Here is an 18,070-nt window from a genome sequence, read left to right on the forward strand (position 1 = left end):
TGATTTTTAAAAGTATATTATATTATGATATTTATCATTGACCTCTGCTGTGTTGCAGAAACCCTCTGCAGTGCTTTATTAATAATTGATGGCATTTCAGTCCAGTTAGACTTTAGGCTGTGGGCTATAACACGCAGTTGACCCTTTGGTGCGGGGACTGCAGTGTTTGAACGTTGCTAACGCACCGGTCATGATTGCCTGAGGCTGAGTTTATTGCTTAGTTTGAAAGCCAAAAGCAAGGGCAAATGTCGCCTCGAGCGATGTCGTCAGGATTGGATCGAAACATGTTTCTTAGAAAGTAGGCCTGTAAAATAACAAATAAATAAATAAAAAACATGAACATCACCTTCTATCATAATTTAAAAAAGTCTCAGCTGTACTTTCCCTTAGTGCCTTTTTATGCTACCTGTTGAATATTTGACTACTTATCTATAGGCCCATTTGCAGTTGAAGGCCTTTTATCAGCATGCACCCAGTGTTATTCCTTTCCCTACGTGTTATATCTGTCATTAACTGCAGTATATAGGGGCTATAAATAGTTCTGTAAGCTCCATGCAATCATATTCTTTAGCATTTAATCACCTTATGAAAAGCAGCAAGATGCTTTGAGACCAAACATTTTGAGATAATAACAACTAGTCACATGTGACTGATCCACATTTAATGTTTAAACATTGTCATTCTAAAATCCATTCAGTCACATATAGTGGTTTCCTTGCATTCAGAATATTATAAAATATGAGTTTCATTCAGTGAGGTGTACAGATTATAGATTTGGCAAAACCAAAAGCAGTGCTATAGAATCTGGAGGGATCAGAAAAGTATCTATAAAGAAATACAAAACACCATACTAGTACACATATGTAGAATTGTGTCGTTAAACTGCCTGCAACTTCACAGATGGAAGTAATTAAATGGATCCAAGCAGTTGAGGATGAAGTACCTGAGCTAAATTTAAGCACATGGAATAAAATGAACTGCATCTGTCATCAACATGACATCAACATGTTTGCTTATATCCCCAGTTATTTGGTGCGCTAGTATGGATCCTGGTGGCCTCCTCCAATGTGCCAGTGCCTCTGCTGCAGGGCTGGGTGATGTTTGTCTCCGTCACTGCCTTCATCCTTTCCTCCACCTACCTCACGCTTTTCCTTACTGGCCTGGCTGATCGCATCAACACTGACTGGAATTTCTTGGTGAGCTGTAGATAAATGAGCTGATCAGTCTGTCAGTTAGTCAGAGTACTCAACCTCTGTCTGTCTGTCCATTCATTCATCCTTGTATCTATGTAGCTAACTATACTTCGCTGTCTAGCTGTCGTTTATTTAGCGTGCTACCTGTCTTCCTACCCTGGATATGAAAGGCATCATAACGGGAATATTAAGGATTTCTATTCATTTTTATTTTATATAAATAAGATCTGTCCTTGATTTGAAAAATACTGAAATTACACAATTACAGTGGGATTGGGGGAAGGCATGTAATATGCCTTTGCTTGTGCATTGTAGCATACTGTGGAATAGTGTAAAATCACTGGTAGGAATTTATAACCTGTCACCCATATAGACACATGCATGAGTTGAACTTCAAAGCTCCCAGGAACCTTTAGGCTGGCTGTCAGTGTTTAATAATGTTGCCATGACTTCAACTGTTGTTTGGTATATAAAAGTCAGAGATCTGGTTCAGTGGTAAATCTGCAAGTCAGTGCTATGGCAGTCACAGTATTTCCTGTCAGCTTGTGCCGTGAACTGTCAACATATCAAACAAAGACTGCTCTATGAAAGTTGAAAGTCAGCTAGTTCATTTGTACCAAAGCACATTGCTATAATACAGTCTAATATACAGTATGATGGCTTTCTGTTTAGATGTTGAACTATATCTATTGACATTATTCCTTTTAGTGTATGAAAATGAAAGAAATATGTTTGTGTCTGTATGATTGCTGGGAAATTACAAGAAGTCTAATTTTGATGGGGCTATTATGTAACCTCCACAATGAGGAACAACAAGAAAGTAACTTGTGATTCAGCCACCACAGTTTAGTGGTATTTGTCCAAGTGTGAACACACAGCCAATAAATCAAAGAAAATTGGTTGGTTACTCACAATATCATGTGTAATGGTTTAGAGGGAATGTTTTTATACATGGCTGAAGATGCTACAGCACATTGGGCACTTTGTATTTAGTGGAAGTCAACAAATGTAGTAGGATGTAGTCTATAAATCTCATAAAATAATAAGTCTAGGCTTTAGGCCTTCCTTCAGAAATTTTCAATAATACAGGCTAGCACATACATGTAGTACTCGTCTTATAACAAATACAGTAAATACTATCAAAGTACTATTACAAGACAGCGTGTTAACATTAGGGGGTATAGGTCTGGGTACTTGGACAGAGCCAGCCTTGCCTCAGGCTTCAGGCCCTGCTCCTCCTAGGAGTAGCCAGTCGTGTGAGGTTGTTTGTTTTCAGCCCGAACAATGAGTGACATGGTTGATGAGCTCACACGAAAATGGTACAAAGGCCCGCCTGTAGTCCCGCCAGGCTCACAGAGTCGGCAACACAAACTCTCATTAACCTTCTTTAGTCTCTGACACACCCTCTCCCTCTTTTCTGTCTGTGCCTCTGTATATTTAATCTCTCTGTGATCTCTGTGTTCTTTCTCTTGTATTTTCTTCTCTTGCTCCTCTCTTCTTTTACAGTATTTGCTATGTTGGATGTATCTACCATGTTTTGCTTTGCTGTTTGATGGATAGGCTGATTTGTTCAGTGAGCAGTGCAGCTATTGTCTGATAGTTATCTGATGGGATTAAACTTTTGGTGTAGTCTTTGTATTACGTAATGGAACATTAGAGTTGTCTGTAGACTTGTCTGTAACTTTTTTTTGCGATTATTTCTAATAAGTTCTGTCTTCCTTTTTTCAGGATGTGTTTTACCACTTCTTGGCTTTGCTTTTCTACTTCGCTGCCTTCGTGTTGGAGGCAGCAACTACAGCAGCTAACGGAGGGGCCCACATCAAGCCACTGACAAACAGCACTGATACAGTCATGTGTATAACTTACCCTCGCGGCAATATATTCACAGTCCTGCATGGCAACCAATACAGTATTAATGTCGCAGCCACGGTGAGTGCTATAAATGTTTTCAAATGAATTCTGTAATAATGTGTACAGTGCATGCATAATTTTGATTTATATTATCGTTATTCAGTCACAGTGATATCTGAATGAATATAGCTCAATGTCAAACACGCCTAGGTAGGGAAGTTGCTGATCGATTAATGAAGTTATTACTATCATTAAAGCAAAACTAAATCTCACACCAGCCCTTTTCCAGACTCTCAGTAAGAAGTCCTGTCAGAAAAACACCTTCAGTTGACACATTTGCATGTACAAAATGACTTTCCTGCTGACTTTGGTTTAGGTTTTGCTTTGGTTAAAATATTTTACACATTTCTTGATAATGCAGAAAGAGTGTCCATGTTGCCATAAATAAAAAAATACTATTGTGCATACCTGTGGTGTCCTGTTATCAGCTACAACTGTCAGGTCATAAAACACTCAAAAAGTAATTCAGACCACAATGCAGGACTTATGCATTTGAATGACATAGTTTTAATATAAATGAACTAATAAACTTAATGTGAAGCAAGCAATATGATTCATGTAATAGTACTAATAAACTTAATGTGCTTCCACTACACAGTAGTGTAGTAGTAGCCAGGTTAAGCATTCAATATACCCAAACCCAACAGCGAAAATACATGCAGTCATTTTGAGTTTATTAGTACTATCACATATCCCTATCTCCCTATCTGTATCTGGATGTCCAAAGTACTAGTAGTAATAATAACGGCCTGTGGTCAGATTTCATGCGGCCCAAAGCTTCTCTGGTTATTGACATAATGAAGCATTTGAATGAGCTAACTGTTTTTTTAGATTTGTTCATGCCTGATTGACTTAGGTTTTGGTTACATTGTCATTTAAAAAAAAAGATAATTGTGACAATGAAAACAAAATTGTTACAGAACAGTGCATTTGTATGTAACTTTTATTGGTAATTTTTTCATTTTCAAAATGTTAGTATTGGCCCCCAGGCATCTTCACATTGTCAAATCTGTTTGGAAAAAAGCTTGGACAAGTTTGGCAAGTTTTTGTGGGCCCTTTTGAAAATGTCCACTTTCCAGTGGTCCAAAACACTTGTGGTACCAACACTAACATTCCTACAGGCAGCACTGCTAAAAAACTGAGCTAACATGAGCTGAATGCAGCTATAGTTTGCAGCAGTTTACTTTACTATCCATTAAAAAGCTGTACATTACAGAGATAATGTTCAGCAGAGGGAAAAAAAGTTAACATTTTCTCCCTAAAATATAATCCAGTTTCACAAAATTAGTTAAATAGTTGATGGCAAAGCATTATGTACTTCTTGCAGATGATCATACCTGGAGCACAAAGTTACATTATACATGGCTGAAAAGTTACAAAGTTACATAGTCCAAGAACAGACGTACGAGGTGTAGAGTGGCAGTGACAGAGACACAATACACCTGATTACACGTCAATGTAGTATCGAATTGATTTTGAATCTGTGATTTTGTGGTAGAATAACACATTGTTGCTTTAAAGCAGGTACAGATTCTTTTTCTGATCAACTGTTGCTGTCTATCTTTTTCTTTTTGTCCTAGATATTTGCATTTGTGGTGACACTGTGCTACGGCTGCAGTATGGTGATGGGCTTCAAGAGGTGGAGGATGTAATCCGGGAAAACCAGCACACACTAGTTTCATAACTGCTTTGTAACTAGAGCATTTATTTAAAAACAAAAAACACCAAGAGCTCCATAGAGAGCACTGATATTCATTTCAGTGCAAACGTTGTAATCATCAAGGAAAAACATAGATGACAAAATGCCCATTTCAGTCAAAACATCTGTCAAGATGTCTGGACAATAAGATTCCTACAGGAATACTTCTTCTGAGATATTAAAAGGATTGATTTCAGTTAGGTTCAGTCTCAGTTTAAGCTGTTGTCCAGTTAGCATCATATGAATCTGATTTATTTGCTGATTACAAATAATTGTATTGTTTTGCAGCTTTCCTCAAAACCTCTAGCAAAAACCTATGTTTGGGAAGGTTGTGAGCAGACCTAGTATATGATACATTTAAGGCTGTAAGTGATGCTTGTGAAATGAAACCAAACTGTTATGGTTTTGATTTTTCACTCAGTTTGGTAATCATGCAAATATTGCCCCATTTCCTGAATCACATCCTCATTAGAGGGCTTATTTCCCATTTTCCAATACCACAAAATTGTGCCTACGTATGCTGTTGATTTACTTTTTTACATAACAGCCCATTAATGTGTTGCAATTGATTTGAAAGACACTAAAACACAAAGTGATCCCTTTTACAGTCCTCCAGTTACTTTGGTGCTAAGGAGCAATAAACTCGCTCTTGATTTAACTGTTAATAAATTTCTATGTGGCCACTATTTAAATGTGAGTTGATCTGATATTTGAATTTCAAAGTTTTCATTTCTTGCTGTGAGCACTTTTTGTCAAATTTTTTCTGTATATCTGGAATAACTTTTTCACAATATTGTAGCTCTTGTACAGTCAGCCAACATTTGTCACGTATGATATGTGTTACTGTTTAAACTTACTGCGTGCTGTCCTATGTGATTAACTCCTGTGACTTACTGATAAATATCATTCGACCAAAGCCTAGGTTGCATAAATCTGTCATCCTAATGAGTTCTACTACAAACTAATCATCTAATCGGATAATCGGATCAATAAAAAATGCTTTTGTCAGCTACTGTATTGCAAACAGTGATCTTTATGTACTAATGAATCTTTTAAATATTCATAGTAGTATGTTTTTTTTTTTGTTTGAGCTTTACCATAACTGTATTTATGCATCATGAAATTGCCCAAATCAATAACTATTGTATTCCGTATGATTTATTAGTTGTATTTACTGTATACATTTGTTTGTATTAGGCCATTAAATGTTATTAATTTAAAATCATTTTAAATAAATTAATATTTTTTTGACATTTTAAATGCGTTTTAGAACTATGGCAATAAAGGTTTTGAAGGAATAAGAAGCTCTCATTTCTGCATTATTACACAGTGAACTGTTGTCTGCCACAGTGTTATTTTTAATGCTACCACTATGAGTCGCCAGAGTAAGAAAATGTTGAGTTCTACACAGAGGGGCTTTATGAAAACAAGCTCAGGAGATGTACAGACATACAGCATATTGGCTTACAGTGGAGACCAAGGCAGTATAATTTTTTTTCAAGATTTTCTGTGCTAGGTTTTTATATTTTTTATATATTGTATATTAGTCAATTGGTCATTTTAAACAAATTTACCCAATTATTAAACAAAAGTAAACATTTAGCTGTTATAAAAATACGTCACTCGGCTTGCTTTTCTTGTTTCATAAGTGTTAAAAATACGTCACTCGGCTTGCTTTTCTTGTTTCATAAGTGTTGTTTTTTTAAGCTAATTTACATATTTGTTGTTTTTTTGTGGCCACACCACCCAGAACTCCATAGAGAGCACTGCTATTCAGTTCAGTGCAAACTTTGTTATTATCAAGACAAAATATAGATGACAAAATGAATCAACATGATTTCTGGATAATATTCCTACAGGAATTCTCCTAGGATATTGGAAAGATTGGTTTCAGATTGGTACAGTGTGGGCTATTATAGGTATTTTGGGAACAGAGTTAAATAATAGCAGCATCTGCTGCTTACACTCACTTTGATAATCATACAAATGTTGCGCCATTTCCTGCTTCACATCCTCATTGGAAAGCATATTTCCCATTAATGCAACAAAAAATGTGCTTACATATGCTTACATAAAAGGCAACGCAATCATTTTCACAGTCCTCCAGTTGCCTTGGTGCTAAGGAGCAATAAACAAGTTTCTTACTGTGTGCGCTTAAATTTTCACTATATATCTGAAATAACAATATTGTTGCTCTTGTATAGTCAGTCAGGATTTGTCACATAATGATATGTGTTACTTTTTGAGTCCTGTGACTTACTGATAAATATCTAGGTTACATAAAGTCATTCTGATAAGTTATACTATTACATGCAACTAATCAGTCATACATGATTGATTTGTTGTATGTACTGTACACTTTGTATGTATGTTAGAACTACAGAAATAAAGATTTTGAAGAAAAAAGAATCATGCATGATTTTGGGGTGCATCAGTGTCTTTTTAATGCTACAACTAAGAGTCATCAAAGTCAGAAAATTGGAGCTTTGTGGGGGGTAAGCACTCTAGTCTAGCAATGTCTAAAAGCCTATGCTGGCTTGCAACTGTGTCCCAGCAGGCAGTATCATTTCCAACAAAAGATTGCACAATTTAAAGGTTTGACCAAGTGAACATCCCTCTGATCATCTGTGAGAGGTTAAAATGTGTCAACCCCTTGTGTCTTGTTGCTGAAACTTTACTCCTAAAACCTCCAAGTCTTGCACTTTTAGATTTGCTGACAATATCCCCAGCCAAGAATATTTTTGGTGCACCTGCTGGGAACAAGCTGAGTGAGGTTCTGTTTCCCCCCTTTATATCCGAATCATTTTCATTTTCTCTGACAAGGGCTGAACTTCAGCTGTTTCCAACTTGCATTTCAATATGGTAATCACTGCATTTGTACAGTATCAAATCAGTTCAGTAACATAAATGGAGGTAATCAGCATATTCTTACGCAGAATGTGAATTTATGTTCATTTAGATAATTTGCATAGACATGAACTGTACTGTACATCTCTTTGAGATACATTATTTATAGTGTGTGCACAGTCGCCTCACAGCAAGAAGGTTCCTGGTTCAAACCTAGGCTGGGGCCTTTCTGTGTGAGGTTTGCATGTTCTCCATGTGTCTGCGTGGATTCTGATTAGCTGATGACTGGGATAGGCTGCAGCCCCACCGTGACTCTGATGAGGAAAAGTGGTTACATGCTTATTTCATGCTTGGAACAGGAGGGTGAGGTGAGTGGTCTTCAGTTGTAATGAGTTGCTTAATATGCACTTTTACCACTAGATGCCACTAAATCCTATACAGTGCATATTTAAACTCCCTGCAGTGATTTAATGTTGGCATTTGTATTTCAGCCACTAGATGTCTCTATTTATCTACAACTGATCAACTCTTCCATATTTACCCAATATTTATACATAAACAGCAAAACTTTGACATCAACATAAACGTGTTGGTGGCGTTTTACAATATTAGGCTCGCGTCATGCACCATAACACAAAAAATGTTCTATACTCACAAAACTAATTTCTCGTTAATTTAAACCAGTCCTTGCTTTCACACTTTGTATGCGATAAAATGGTGCCAAATGTGAAACACCAAGCAACTCAAGGACGAACTTGACCTTCCCTGTGTTCCGCTGCTCACCTCTGCATCTCCCATCATCATGGAGTCAAGCAAAATAGAATAATATCAAAAGTATCTCGGGTCTCCCTTCACAATAAAATTAACACGTTCGATGCCAAAAATGAAACGTTTGAGTTTTAAGTTTTGTCATTTGGGTATTTTGATACCATTGCAATGTTTTGTTCGAATATAGGGAATAAAATAAAGCATACAATCTGATCTCGACAGGACGACTTTAAAGTTTTTCGTTAATCAGGTATTTTATTTTGGTGGGAAATGCTGAACCGGAAATACGTTTTCCTTTTTTCAGGCGGGCTTGACGCTTGTTTCTCGTCTCGTTTTTTTTCTCCCACCCTGCCAGTGTTGAGAAAGCAGTACGGACACCCGTAACCGTCGGTATTTACCTGTCAAGATACGGAATAACGTTACCCGCCGAATATCGTGGATTATTTCTAGTTTCGACAAGCAAAGTGCTAAAGATTATCTTCACGGTCCAGCCATGGGTATGAGCGGGGCAGCGTGGAGGGGAGAGGGGGATTTAAATTTCTCTTTCGCCCCAACAGCTTCTTTTGATTTGAAGTAAACGGTGCACCGGAGCTGAACCCAGCTGTGTTTCTTTGCACTGAGATTTTAAAAAAAAAGTTATTTTTTTATTATTTTTCAAACAGCAGAAATTTATATACAGGAGTTTGTTTGTTTTTGTTCATATATTTGTGAGTTTTTTCGGTTTTCTTGGGAGAGCCGAGGTGGCAAACTGAAAGCGACTCACGGAGTCGGGACTGACCACTGGAGTTGGTCCTGAAAATGGAGGCTGTTATCGAGAAGGAATGCAGCGCGCTTGGAGGACTCTTCCAAACTGTTATCGGAGACATGAAAGTAAGCCAAATGAACTTTCTAACACGAATTATATTATCCGACAGCCTTTAGGCAAACCCCCCCCAGAAAAAAACAACAACTATTGAAGCCAGGTAACTTCTCAAGCATCAGTTTATAACCAACTGTTCATGCGGCTTTCCTTCGACAGATAAACAGTTTACGTTCGGTTAACCAACGGTAATTTAACGTTCGCTAACTTAGCTTTTGAACTCAACTGAAACCATGACAACCGTCATTTTAGAGGTGGATAAACAAAATGGACTAACGTTAGACTACATTTATATTATTTCCAACGTTTATTTCTGATAGCTAGTATAGTGTTTGTGGTCTTACTATATATCAGAACACGTTAGTTTTGGTTTTGTGCTAAGGCTATCTATCTATCTATCTATCTATCTATCTATCTATCTATCTATTGTTATATTTGACTGCACTCTTTCTGCTCTCCTGGAAAAAAATGTTTTATGTTCATTTGTTCCAGTTTGAAGTGGAGCAGCAGTCAACAATGGATAAAGGCTAAATAGGGCAATCATCAGTCTCAAAACTAGGGCATCTTATTTTATATATTTATTTCTATAGCTTAGACAATGGGGCAATTAGCAGATTCCCCAGCTGTTGTACTTGCCTTAAAGGAATGCTGGGAATGTAGCTGTCAGGGTAGAAAAATACCCGCAGGCTCTGAAAGGCTTTGACATGTGTAGGTCAAATGGACAACCATCAGGTCATCTGCAGTCAGAAGGTTTGTTATGAAAACTGCTCAGACATTCAGCACTTCTCTGCGTAGTTCATGTTGGGGCCCCTGTAAGGTAACCATGCTACCAGACAATACCAGTAAAAAAATATGCAATGGCGTATTATGTTTGTTTTGTCTGCATGTAAGGTATTGAAATATCCAGTGACAAATTTTACAGAGCAGAGATGAAGAAGAGTAACTAATTCAGAGAAAGCCCATTTGCCACGGTGCCAGAGTGTTTGATATCTGTGCTGATGGTGGTGGTGTCTTCAGAGAAGGTAGATAAGAGACCTGCAAAGAGATGGCAGCTATCAAAAGCGAACAAAAGTGATGTAATGGAGATCGGGAGTGAGAAAGAAAGAGGTACTGTGGGTCGAAAGGGCTGAGCTGGTTGTTGGGTGTAATGTTTGACAGTAAAACATAACATTCCTCAGGCCCCTGACAGTCGTAGCACATCAGTGACAAACATGTGCTCATGCTGTATCCATCACTTTATCATGTGCTGTCTTAATACCACGTTAGTTTCCTCTGTTTGAATGCATTAGGTCACTTGTTCTAGCTGTGATAGTTTCAATAAAAGACTCTTCAACTATTTTCAGCCCAGGACCTGAATAAGGTAAATTTAGAGTCCCATTGGGAACTAGACTCATTATACTGTAGTATTGGTCCTCTTGTTGTATGGGGATCTTTCCAAAGGAGGCCTGTGACCCACTTTGCAACCTAACACATGCAGGCCATGACAGTATTCTCCCAGATAATGTAGACTAAAGAAAATGTAGAAAATAGGAGCAAAATGAAAGTCAACTGTTTGGAAAATTAGAAGGAATTCATTATTACAACGTATTCTGTGTTCAAACCAACCAACATGTTTTTCCATTGCATATACCCCTGCTAAACACACTTTATTATCCTATAGCTTAAGTTCCCTGAGGTCTACTGGCAACAAAGTGGAGACCTGTATTTTTCAGAGTGACATAACTGGATGTGTTTCAAGTGTATGGGAAAGCCTTAGCCTTCTGTTTAGCCCTGCAGGTGAGGCGAGGCATTATTGTGACCTCAGGACAGTTGAACTGTTATGTAACAGTGGGAAAAGTGAAATATGTTCTGATGATGTTGTCATTTATGCTTGTGTCTCTTTTTTTCCCCCCACAGAGCAGCTACCCTATTTGGGAGGATTTTATCACCAAGGCCGGCAAATTGCAGTCGCAGCTCAGGTGAGGGCTTGTTTGTGTGCTCATATTTCTGTGTTTTTACTGAGAAAGGAAACATTTTCACAGTCATTTCACTTAGTGCCTCCAGTAATACCACAAGTTTGTCTTGACTTGCCCATTGCCCATTAATTTGCATTTTGTTTTAGCAGCTTTATAGAAATCTGAAGTTAGAAATCTCTCTACCTCAGATGCCAGTGTCAATTCCCTTCTGAAGAAGTTGCCACGTGTTCGTTGACGAACAAGCAATGAACAATGACAGTCTACGTAAAGGCCTAATCTCTTAAAAGTACCGTCCATGGAATATTCTATGTCCTTCGTCTTCACTTAGTCTTCTTTAAGCCTGACTTAATTTATATTTCCAATGCTGTAAATTTACACACCTCCTCCCAGAATTATTTTAATTATTTTTTAAGTCTTATGCTAACAATGGATGCCAATCCCAGCCACCTCTCCTAGTTGGTTTTAAGTGGCCACGTGTCAGGAGACAAACAACTTATGACAGCTGAAATAAAAGCTCATTGTCCAGCAAGTACTGTAAATATGGACGTCCTGTGGGCTAAATTATTCTTTGATTAACAGTGCATGGCAGTTCTCTAGCCATTTAAGTGTCCACGTGTCCTCAGACAGACTAATACTGACAGTTGTATAAAGGTTCAGGAACTTAACAATACTTTCGAGGGGCCACTCATTGTCCCATTCTTCCATTTTCTGAGTATTAGGACTGATTACTGGTGATATGTTATTCAAGTGTCTCCATCATTCCAGGGTTAAATATGTGACCCTGCCATGCTAACACTCAGGGGAGTATTTGTGGTCTTGTTGCTAATGACTAGTTGTTTGGTAGTAGAGAGTGTGTGTGTGTGTGTGTGTGTGTGTGTGTGTGTGTGTGTGTGTGGACATTGGGGCAATGATGAAAGAACAAATCTAGTTGTTATTGTGAGGTGAACCTACAGTATGTCAGTGAGATCTTTTTATCAAGCCATTGTAGGTTAGTGGCAGCTTGATGATGGAGTTACTGTTGAATAGTTTGCCTTCTCTCCAATATAAATAATATGTTATCATCTATGATCATTGACCTTTTAGTTTTCTTCAATACTTTCTAGTTCTATCAGGACTAGTCAATTGATTCTCCCAGAAATGATCAATTCCCCCTTTACAGGGTGAGTTGAGTGTCATTTATAGAAAGATATCCATGTTTCAGTATTTTAGACTAGCTGTTGCCTGACTGAGCTCGGCCTACGCCCTGCTCCAGGCTGCAGTGGTTGTGGCATACGGCTGGCTGCAACGATGCCCTTGTTGCTGGAGCGCTAATAAGAGTGTGCTATCTGGGTTTGCCCGTGGTGACCTACAAATAAAGCTTTTTTTGTCTGCTTTAAAGTCTGTCTCCAGCCACTACAAATTTGGCCTAACAAGCCCCTTTGACTACAGCAGAACCCCCCCAACCCAAGGACCTCTGTAATCTGGTTGGGGGCTGGGCTATAAAGACACACATACTCATAGTAAAACACAAACACACCCACCTTCCCTCCTTGGCCTGGATAAGTGACTAGCCAGCAGTGGTAGCAGGCATATGTCTGTGTGTATAATGACGTCCTAAAACAGACTGCTCTGTAATTTAGACCCTCTGCTCCCCTCTCACAAAGCAACTAGGAAATCAACCAATTACAGTGTTGGCTGTTCTGTCATTTTTTTTTTGGTCCAAATATGGTGTTTTTTCCTGCCCTTTCTGGTTTTAAGCGGTGCACACACATATACATGCATGTGCACAGAACAGAGCTTTGAAGAAAGAGGACAGGGCGGAATATGGGCTAGCTGATTTCTAATCACAGTCCTCTTTTAACTTGTCGCTGTTTGGTCTGTTTGGTGGGCCATGGTCGGTGCAGCTGTGTCACAGCTAAGTTTCCCTGCTTCTGGTTTAAAGTTAATTTTGTGAAGAAACAGACCACCTCAGAACTTCAGCTTATGGACTGCATGGTTATAAAACTTATTTGCTTGAGAAGAAGCCCACAAATATTTTAACGATTGGACAAATAGATAGATAGATGGGTACATCAACAGAGGAGTGCATACAGCATATGCCTGTAAAAATTGTTAAAAGCGCACAAGTACTATCTCTGTCCCAGTTCTTGATATGATGTGTCAGAAACAAGTGCAGTTAAACACAGCCCATTTCTATGATTCAAATTTACTACACTCACATTCCAGTTTCTGTTGAACTAAGAATAGATGGGGGCAGCGGTGCTGAATGTATCATTGTCAGAAAGAGTACTCTGCTGTACTACGCCAGGGTCTATGGGGAGTTTAGATTGGCTTGGCCAAGGCCTCGTGGAATAGATATGTTAAAGTCGTTTGTCTTGACTCCAAGACAGGGGCGTTTGCAGATTTTAAGGCGGCAGTCAGGTCATTGTTTGAGCACTGGGTAGAGCTGGAGGCTTGTAGCAGCAATGTTATTTCATTTTTACTGCCACAGAAGTCTTTTTGGCTCACTGGCAGAACTGAAATTAAAATTTGTTTATTCTGTCTTTGCAGCTTAGCATTGACTTTGTTGAGATGTTACCTAATTTCACTGTTGATTGAGCCAGAGAATGTTAAAGATTTCAAGTGTTTGAATGTTTTTTCTGTGCTGCCTATTTAGGGTTAGGGTTGACTGGTAAAGGTGTTTGTACTGATAGAAGTTGAAAGCGTAGTGAATGGATAGACCAGTTTAGTAGTTTTCTCTTGTCAAAAGCATGAAACAGATGTCTAGTAGTTGTCAACTACTGCACATTGCATTTCAGTGGACTGGAAACACTGATACTAAGAGCCAGCTTCAGTTAAAACCACTTCCCACACAAACCTGTTTTGGATTAATAAGTCAAACTTGACTGAACAAGACCTTGGTGCATTCACATGTAAAATATGATCCATAGACCAGTGTGTACATGGTATAAATTATTAGAGGCAGATATCAGTTGGAGGTTGCTCTGGTGCCCGCACTGGTCTTTAAATAGAAAGGAATCTGTGTGTGCCTGCACGTATGTTACTTTTTCCACTAGCAGGACACACCCTTGGATCTTCTAGTGAGCTCTGCAACAACACAGCACTTATTAGCCAATATTATAGTTTTTGAGCGATAAAGGGAATGATTGTTCCATCATTGACTCATTGCTAAGGTTTGGCCGTCCCTAGAATATTTAGGCCTAGAGCAATTTTTTGTTTTGTCAGTTGATCACTTGTGTTCTGTTTATCCTTTCTGTCAAGCTTGTAGGAGGCCTTCCTGAGACATTAACAGTAACTTGATCGAACAAATGTAACAGTCTGGAGAGAGTAGACATAACACCACACAGCATACTCTTAAGAACAGTCTCTATTTTAAATCTTTTCCTCACATAAGATACACACATATGACTCCACCAACTACTCCTGCCATTGCCTTACAGTGTTTTTGAATACACAGAGTAGACACTTTACAGAAAACTAAATATGTAACGGTTATGTTGGAAAATTTTCAAAACTCCTTTGTTCCATTTGCCAGTAAAACTGAAGACTTTCCATTAACCAGCTATTGTTTTGCCCAGTTGTGAAAGCTACCTGTCTGTATGGTTTGTGGAAATTCCCATGTTGTGTTATGATGTTTTTTTGTTGGCCAGTGGAAGATAAGTGTTTACAATTCATGGTATTAAGTGTTCGAACAAACATGCTTTTGTTTTGGAACCTGCCTTGGTAATTTTCCTGTTTTTCTTTTAGCATGCATGACTGATACATAGTCTTGCCTCTGTTAAGGAGATCATATATCACATATGCACGTGCACTAAGAGCCTTTCATCTTCATACCTGTGACCTTAATCATTGAACGTTTGCTTTTTTCTGAAGTAGGCGAGGCAGCATTTGCCAGCGAACCAGTCAGCTGGCCTGCCAATAAGGCAGCCTGTTGCCAGCGAGCAAAGTAAATGGTCAGTCAGGCCGCCAGACAGGCAATAAATAGGAATACCAGCAAGATGGTGTCTGTAATGAGTAAAACAGAGAGTAATCTTACACCAAGCTTCCACTACTTTTTTTACAGATAGGATTTTGCCCTTTCTTCTGTCTGTTAAATGTAGGCAGTATTTTATATTGCAATTTGTAAATACTTGGTAAACCGTACAAGATGACAGAGAAGCAGGTATAATTCCCCCTTTTCCATTTTAGGGTTGAAGAGGGTAGATCCCACGTTGATCCTTTCATTGACCTGTAAGCTTGGCAAATTCAGCTCAAGAGCTTCTCTGCTGAGCCGGACAGATTCCAGTGGTCTCTAAGTAATCACATAGACATTCCTCACACAGCAGGGCACTTTTTAGTTTTAACTTACACACATGCTTATGGCACACAAAGACACCATCTTACATGCTTTAATTTTCAAATGATCACCGTTAACGATCTAAAACATGGCACACACATACAGATATGCAGTCATCTGGCGTGCCAATGAGGCAGCCTTGTATGTGCATACAGATAAGAGAGAGAGATTTTTTTCCCTCTACCGTTCAGAACCAAGGAAGACCTGATATGTTCTTTTTCTTCATCTGTTTAGTTTATGTCTTTGCCTGCCCACACTTGTAAATACTGCAGTTAATCAACCACCTGTGTTTATGTAACCTTTGAATGATCTCAAGTTCTCTTTCTGCTATCATTATCACGCCAAGATTTTCCTCCTTTTTTGTGTACGCTTACTTTTAAAGTATGATGTTTGTATTCATTTTTTGACTAAACTCTGTCTTGCTCTTTTTCTCTTAGGGCGACGGTAGTTGCTGTGGCCGCTTTCCTGGATGCCTTTCAGAAAGTGGCCGACTTGGCCACCAACTCAAGAGGTAGGAATATGCACAGACTGAGGCTTTAGTGTAAGAGCAGTGGTCTTCTACAGCCAACAGATACCTCATCTCTGAAGGGGATCAGTGTAATTTCAGTATTGTTGGACACCTGGAGTATAGTGCTGAAAGGGTTAAAGTGGTTAACTGTTGAACAATATGTGTGTCTAGGCACCTATGTGTCAGTGTGTTTGTCTGTGTAGCTCCACTGTGCAAGTCCAGTCTTTCACCCCACTGTGCTGAGAAGTTCTGTGGGTTGTTTGCTTTATCGTATAGGTAGTAAATCCGTCAGTATGCTGTTTGAAGCTCTGCTGCTTGCTTTGTCGAAACCTCTACCCCCTTTCCTCTGCTTCCTGCCCCCCCCATCCCCACCTATACTCCACCTCAGCTACATCTGGACTCTCTGGTACAGTCTGCTTCAACTCTGTATGTGTATGGATAGAGAGAGATCTCATCCCTCCTTAGCTTTGACACCTCCAGCCCTGCTCCATACTATTAATAGGAACTGAGACAGACACACACATTCATCACCTCACTCACTGCAGAGAGAAAGGGAGATGGGGGAGCACAGGGAGTCGTCATACTCTCTCTCTCTCCAACTCTCTCTCTGTCTCTTTCTCTGTCTAACACACACAGTGTAAATGTTTGCCATGAGGGAGTTACATTGAGTCAGCTGACGAGTGCTGCGTCATCTTTCATCTGCTCTTTAGTCACTTTCTCTCTCTACATATTGTATCCTAGGTTGGCAGTATCACATAACACCCATATCATTTTTGTGCTCTGTTGCTCCACCTTCACTGTGTGCCTGAGCTCTCCAGTGTAGGCAAGCATGGATAATGAGTTATAATGCACAGTCGCCTGAGACGCTCCTGTCTGTATCACAGGCAGATAACCTGTCCACCAGATAATCCTGCCAGGGTGTTATAATGAGTCATCCCTAAAAGGTTTATATCAGACTGTATACCTCTGACTGGTGAAGCACACTATAAGGGCACTACATATTTTTTCCACCCTTATGCCACAAAGCTTTTTGCTTATCATACTTTGTAAGCCTTATTAATACTAATAGTAAAATGCTTTTAATATGCACATCTTTATCTTCTTATCTGTATTATTATTTTATCTTTTAAATAATGGAATTTAAAATGCTCTTTAGACTAGTTTGGTGCTCATAACAGCCTTCAGGTTGATTTATTCTTGGCAGTAAATCAAATATCTGGAGAAAATACTAATTTGAGCTATTCATCATAGATCTAAACACACACACACACACACACATACACTGTGTCTACCTAGTGCATTAAATAGGCAGGAGAGTCTCATTACTTCTAACTTATTTCGAAAATACTCTCAATATGTTTTTGTGGATTTCCATGGTTTCTGGTTACTCAGAGGCATAAAGAATTAGATAGATAGTTTAGGCCCCACAACATACCATCTGTCTGATCTGTCTGTTAAATCTTTTTAAAAACTAAGGAGTCATTTGTCACCAACAAACTCCTCTGTTGGAATCTACTGTACAAACAGTTGTAATGTACATGTAATGACCTTTAGAAGTGCCTGGGGTAGTCGTCTTTCTGCTTGGTGAAGATATCAGCTTACTGTATTGTTCACCTACAGAGGTGAAGAGCAGAGTATGTTTTCTAAAGACATTGCAGCCTGTGTGTGCATGTGTGCGTGTGTGTTACAATAGCTTTGACGTTAAAGATCATCTGTATGGTTTTATGTCCAGATCAGATGAAGCACAGTGACAGACATCGTCACTTTCTGGTTGCTTGTCATAATTAGCCAGAGGCTGCTGCTTGCCATAACATACATACAGTATATGATGAATTCTTTCTTCCAGTCTTTCTATCTCCTTCCATCTACCTGTCCTCATGTGGGTCTCCAAGTCCTAACCTGCTTCCTTTAGCCATTGCCATGGTAACAGCATAGAAATCAGGAAATCAAGTGTTTAAGGATCAGAGGTGTTTTCTGTGTTTGTGTGTGTGTGTATATATATATATATATATATA

At 38.9% G+C, this 18,070-nt stretch overlaps 2 protein-coding genes across 13 annotated transcripts in view; both read left to right on the top strand.

The window, feature by feature from the left end:
* mal2 (mal, T cell differentiation protein 2) overlaps positions 1-5,769 on the top strand; it is a 6,111-nt gene extending 342 nt beyond the window's left edge. Inside the window, exons 2-4 of the mRNA XM_010732371.3 lie at positions 1,026-1,196; positions 2,922-3,122; positions 4,685-5,769. Coding sequence (XP_010730673.1) covers positions 1,026-1,196; positions 2,922-3,122; positions 4,685-4,756 — 444 coding nt within the window. The 3' untranslated portion in view covers positions 4,757-5,769. The remainder of the gene's footprint in view (positions 1-1,025; positions 1,197-2,921; positions 3,123-4,684) is intronic.
* Positions 5,770-8,710: 2,941 nt separating this feature from the next.
* The window catches only part of LOC104920194 (metastasis suppressor protein 1), a 47,832-nt gene continuing 38,472 nt past the window's right edge, over positions 8,711-18,070 (top strand). For 6 of the 12 annotated variants that reach the window (XM_027286494.1, XM_027286497.1, XM_027286498.1 and 3 more), the window contains exons 1-3: positions 8,712-9,288; positions 11,174-11,235; positions 15,985-16,058. In XM_027286494.1, the coding sequence (XP_027142295.1) occupies positions 9,217-9,288; positions 11,174-11,235; positions 15,985-16,058 (208 nt within the window). In that variant the 5' untranslated portion in view covers positions 8,712-9,216. Of the gene's footprint in view, positions 9,289-9,825; positions 10,028-11,173; positions 11,236-15,984; positions 16,059-18,070 lie in introns of those variants that run through there. The other 6 variants (XM_010732370.3, XM_019256936.2, XM_019256939.2 and 3 more) reach the window with 3 other exon arrangements.

Source organism: Larimichthys crocea, chromosome XIII, assembly GCF_000972845.2.
Source record: "Larimichthys crocea isolate SSNF chromosome XIII, L_crocea_2.0, whole genome shotgun sequence".
Lineage (NCBI taxonomy): Eukaryota > Metazoa > Chordata > Actinopteri > Sciaenidae > Larimichthys > Larimichthys crocea.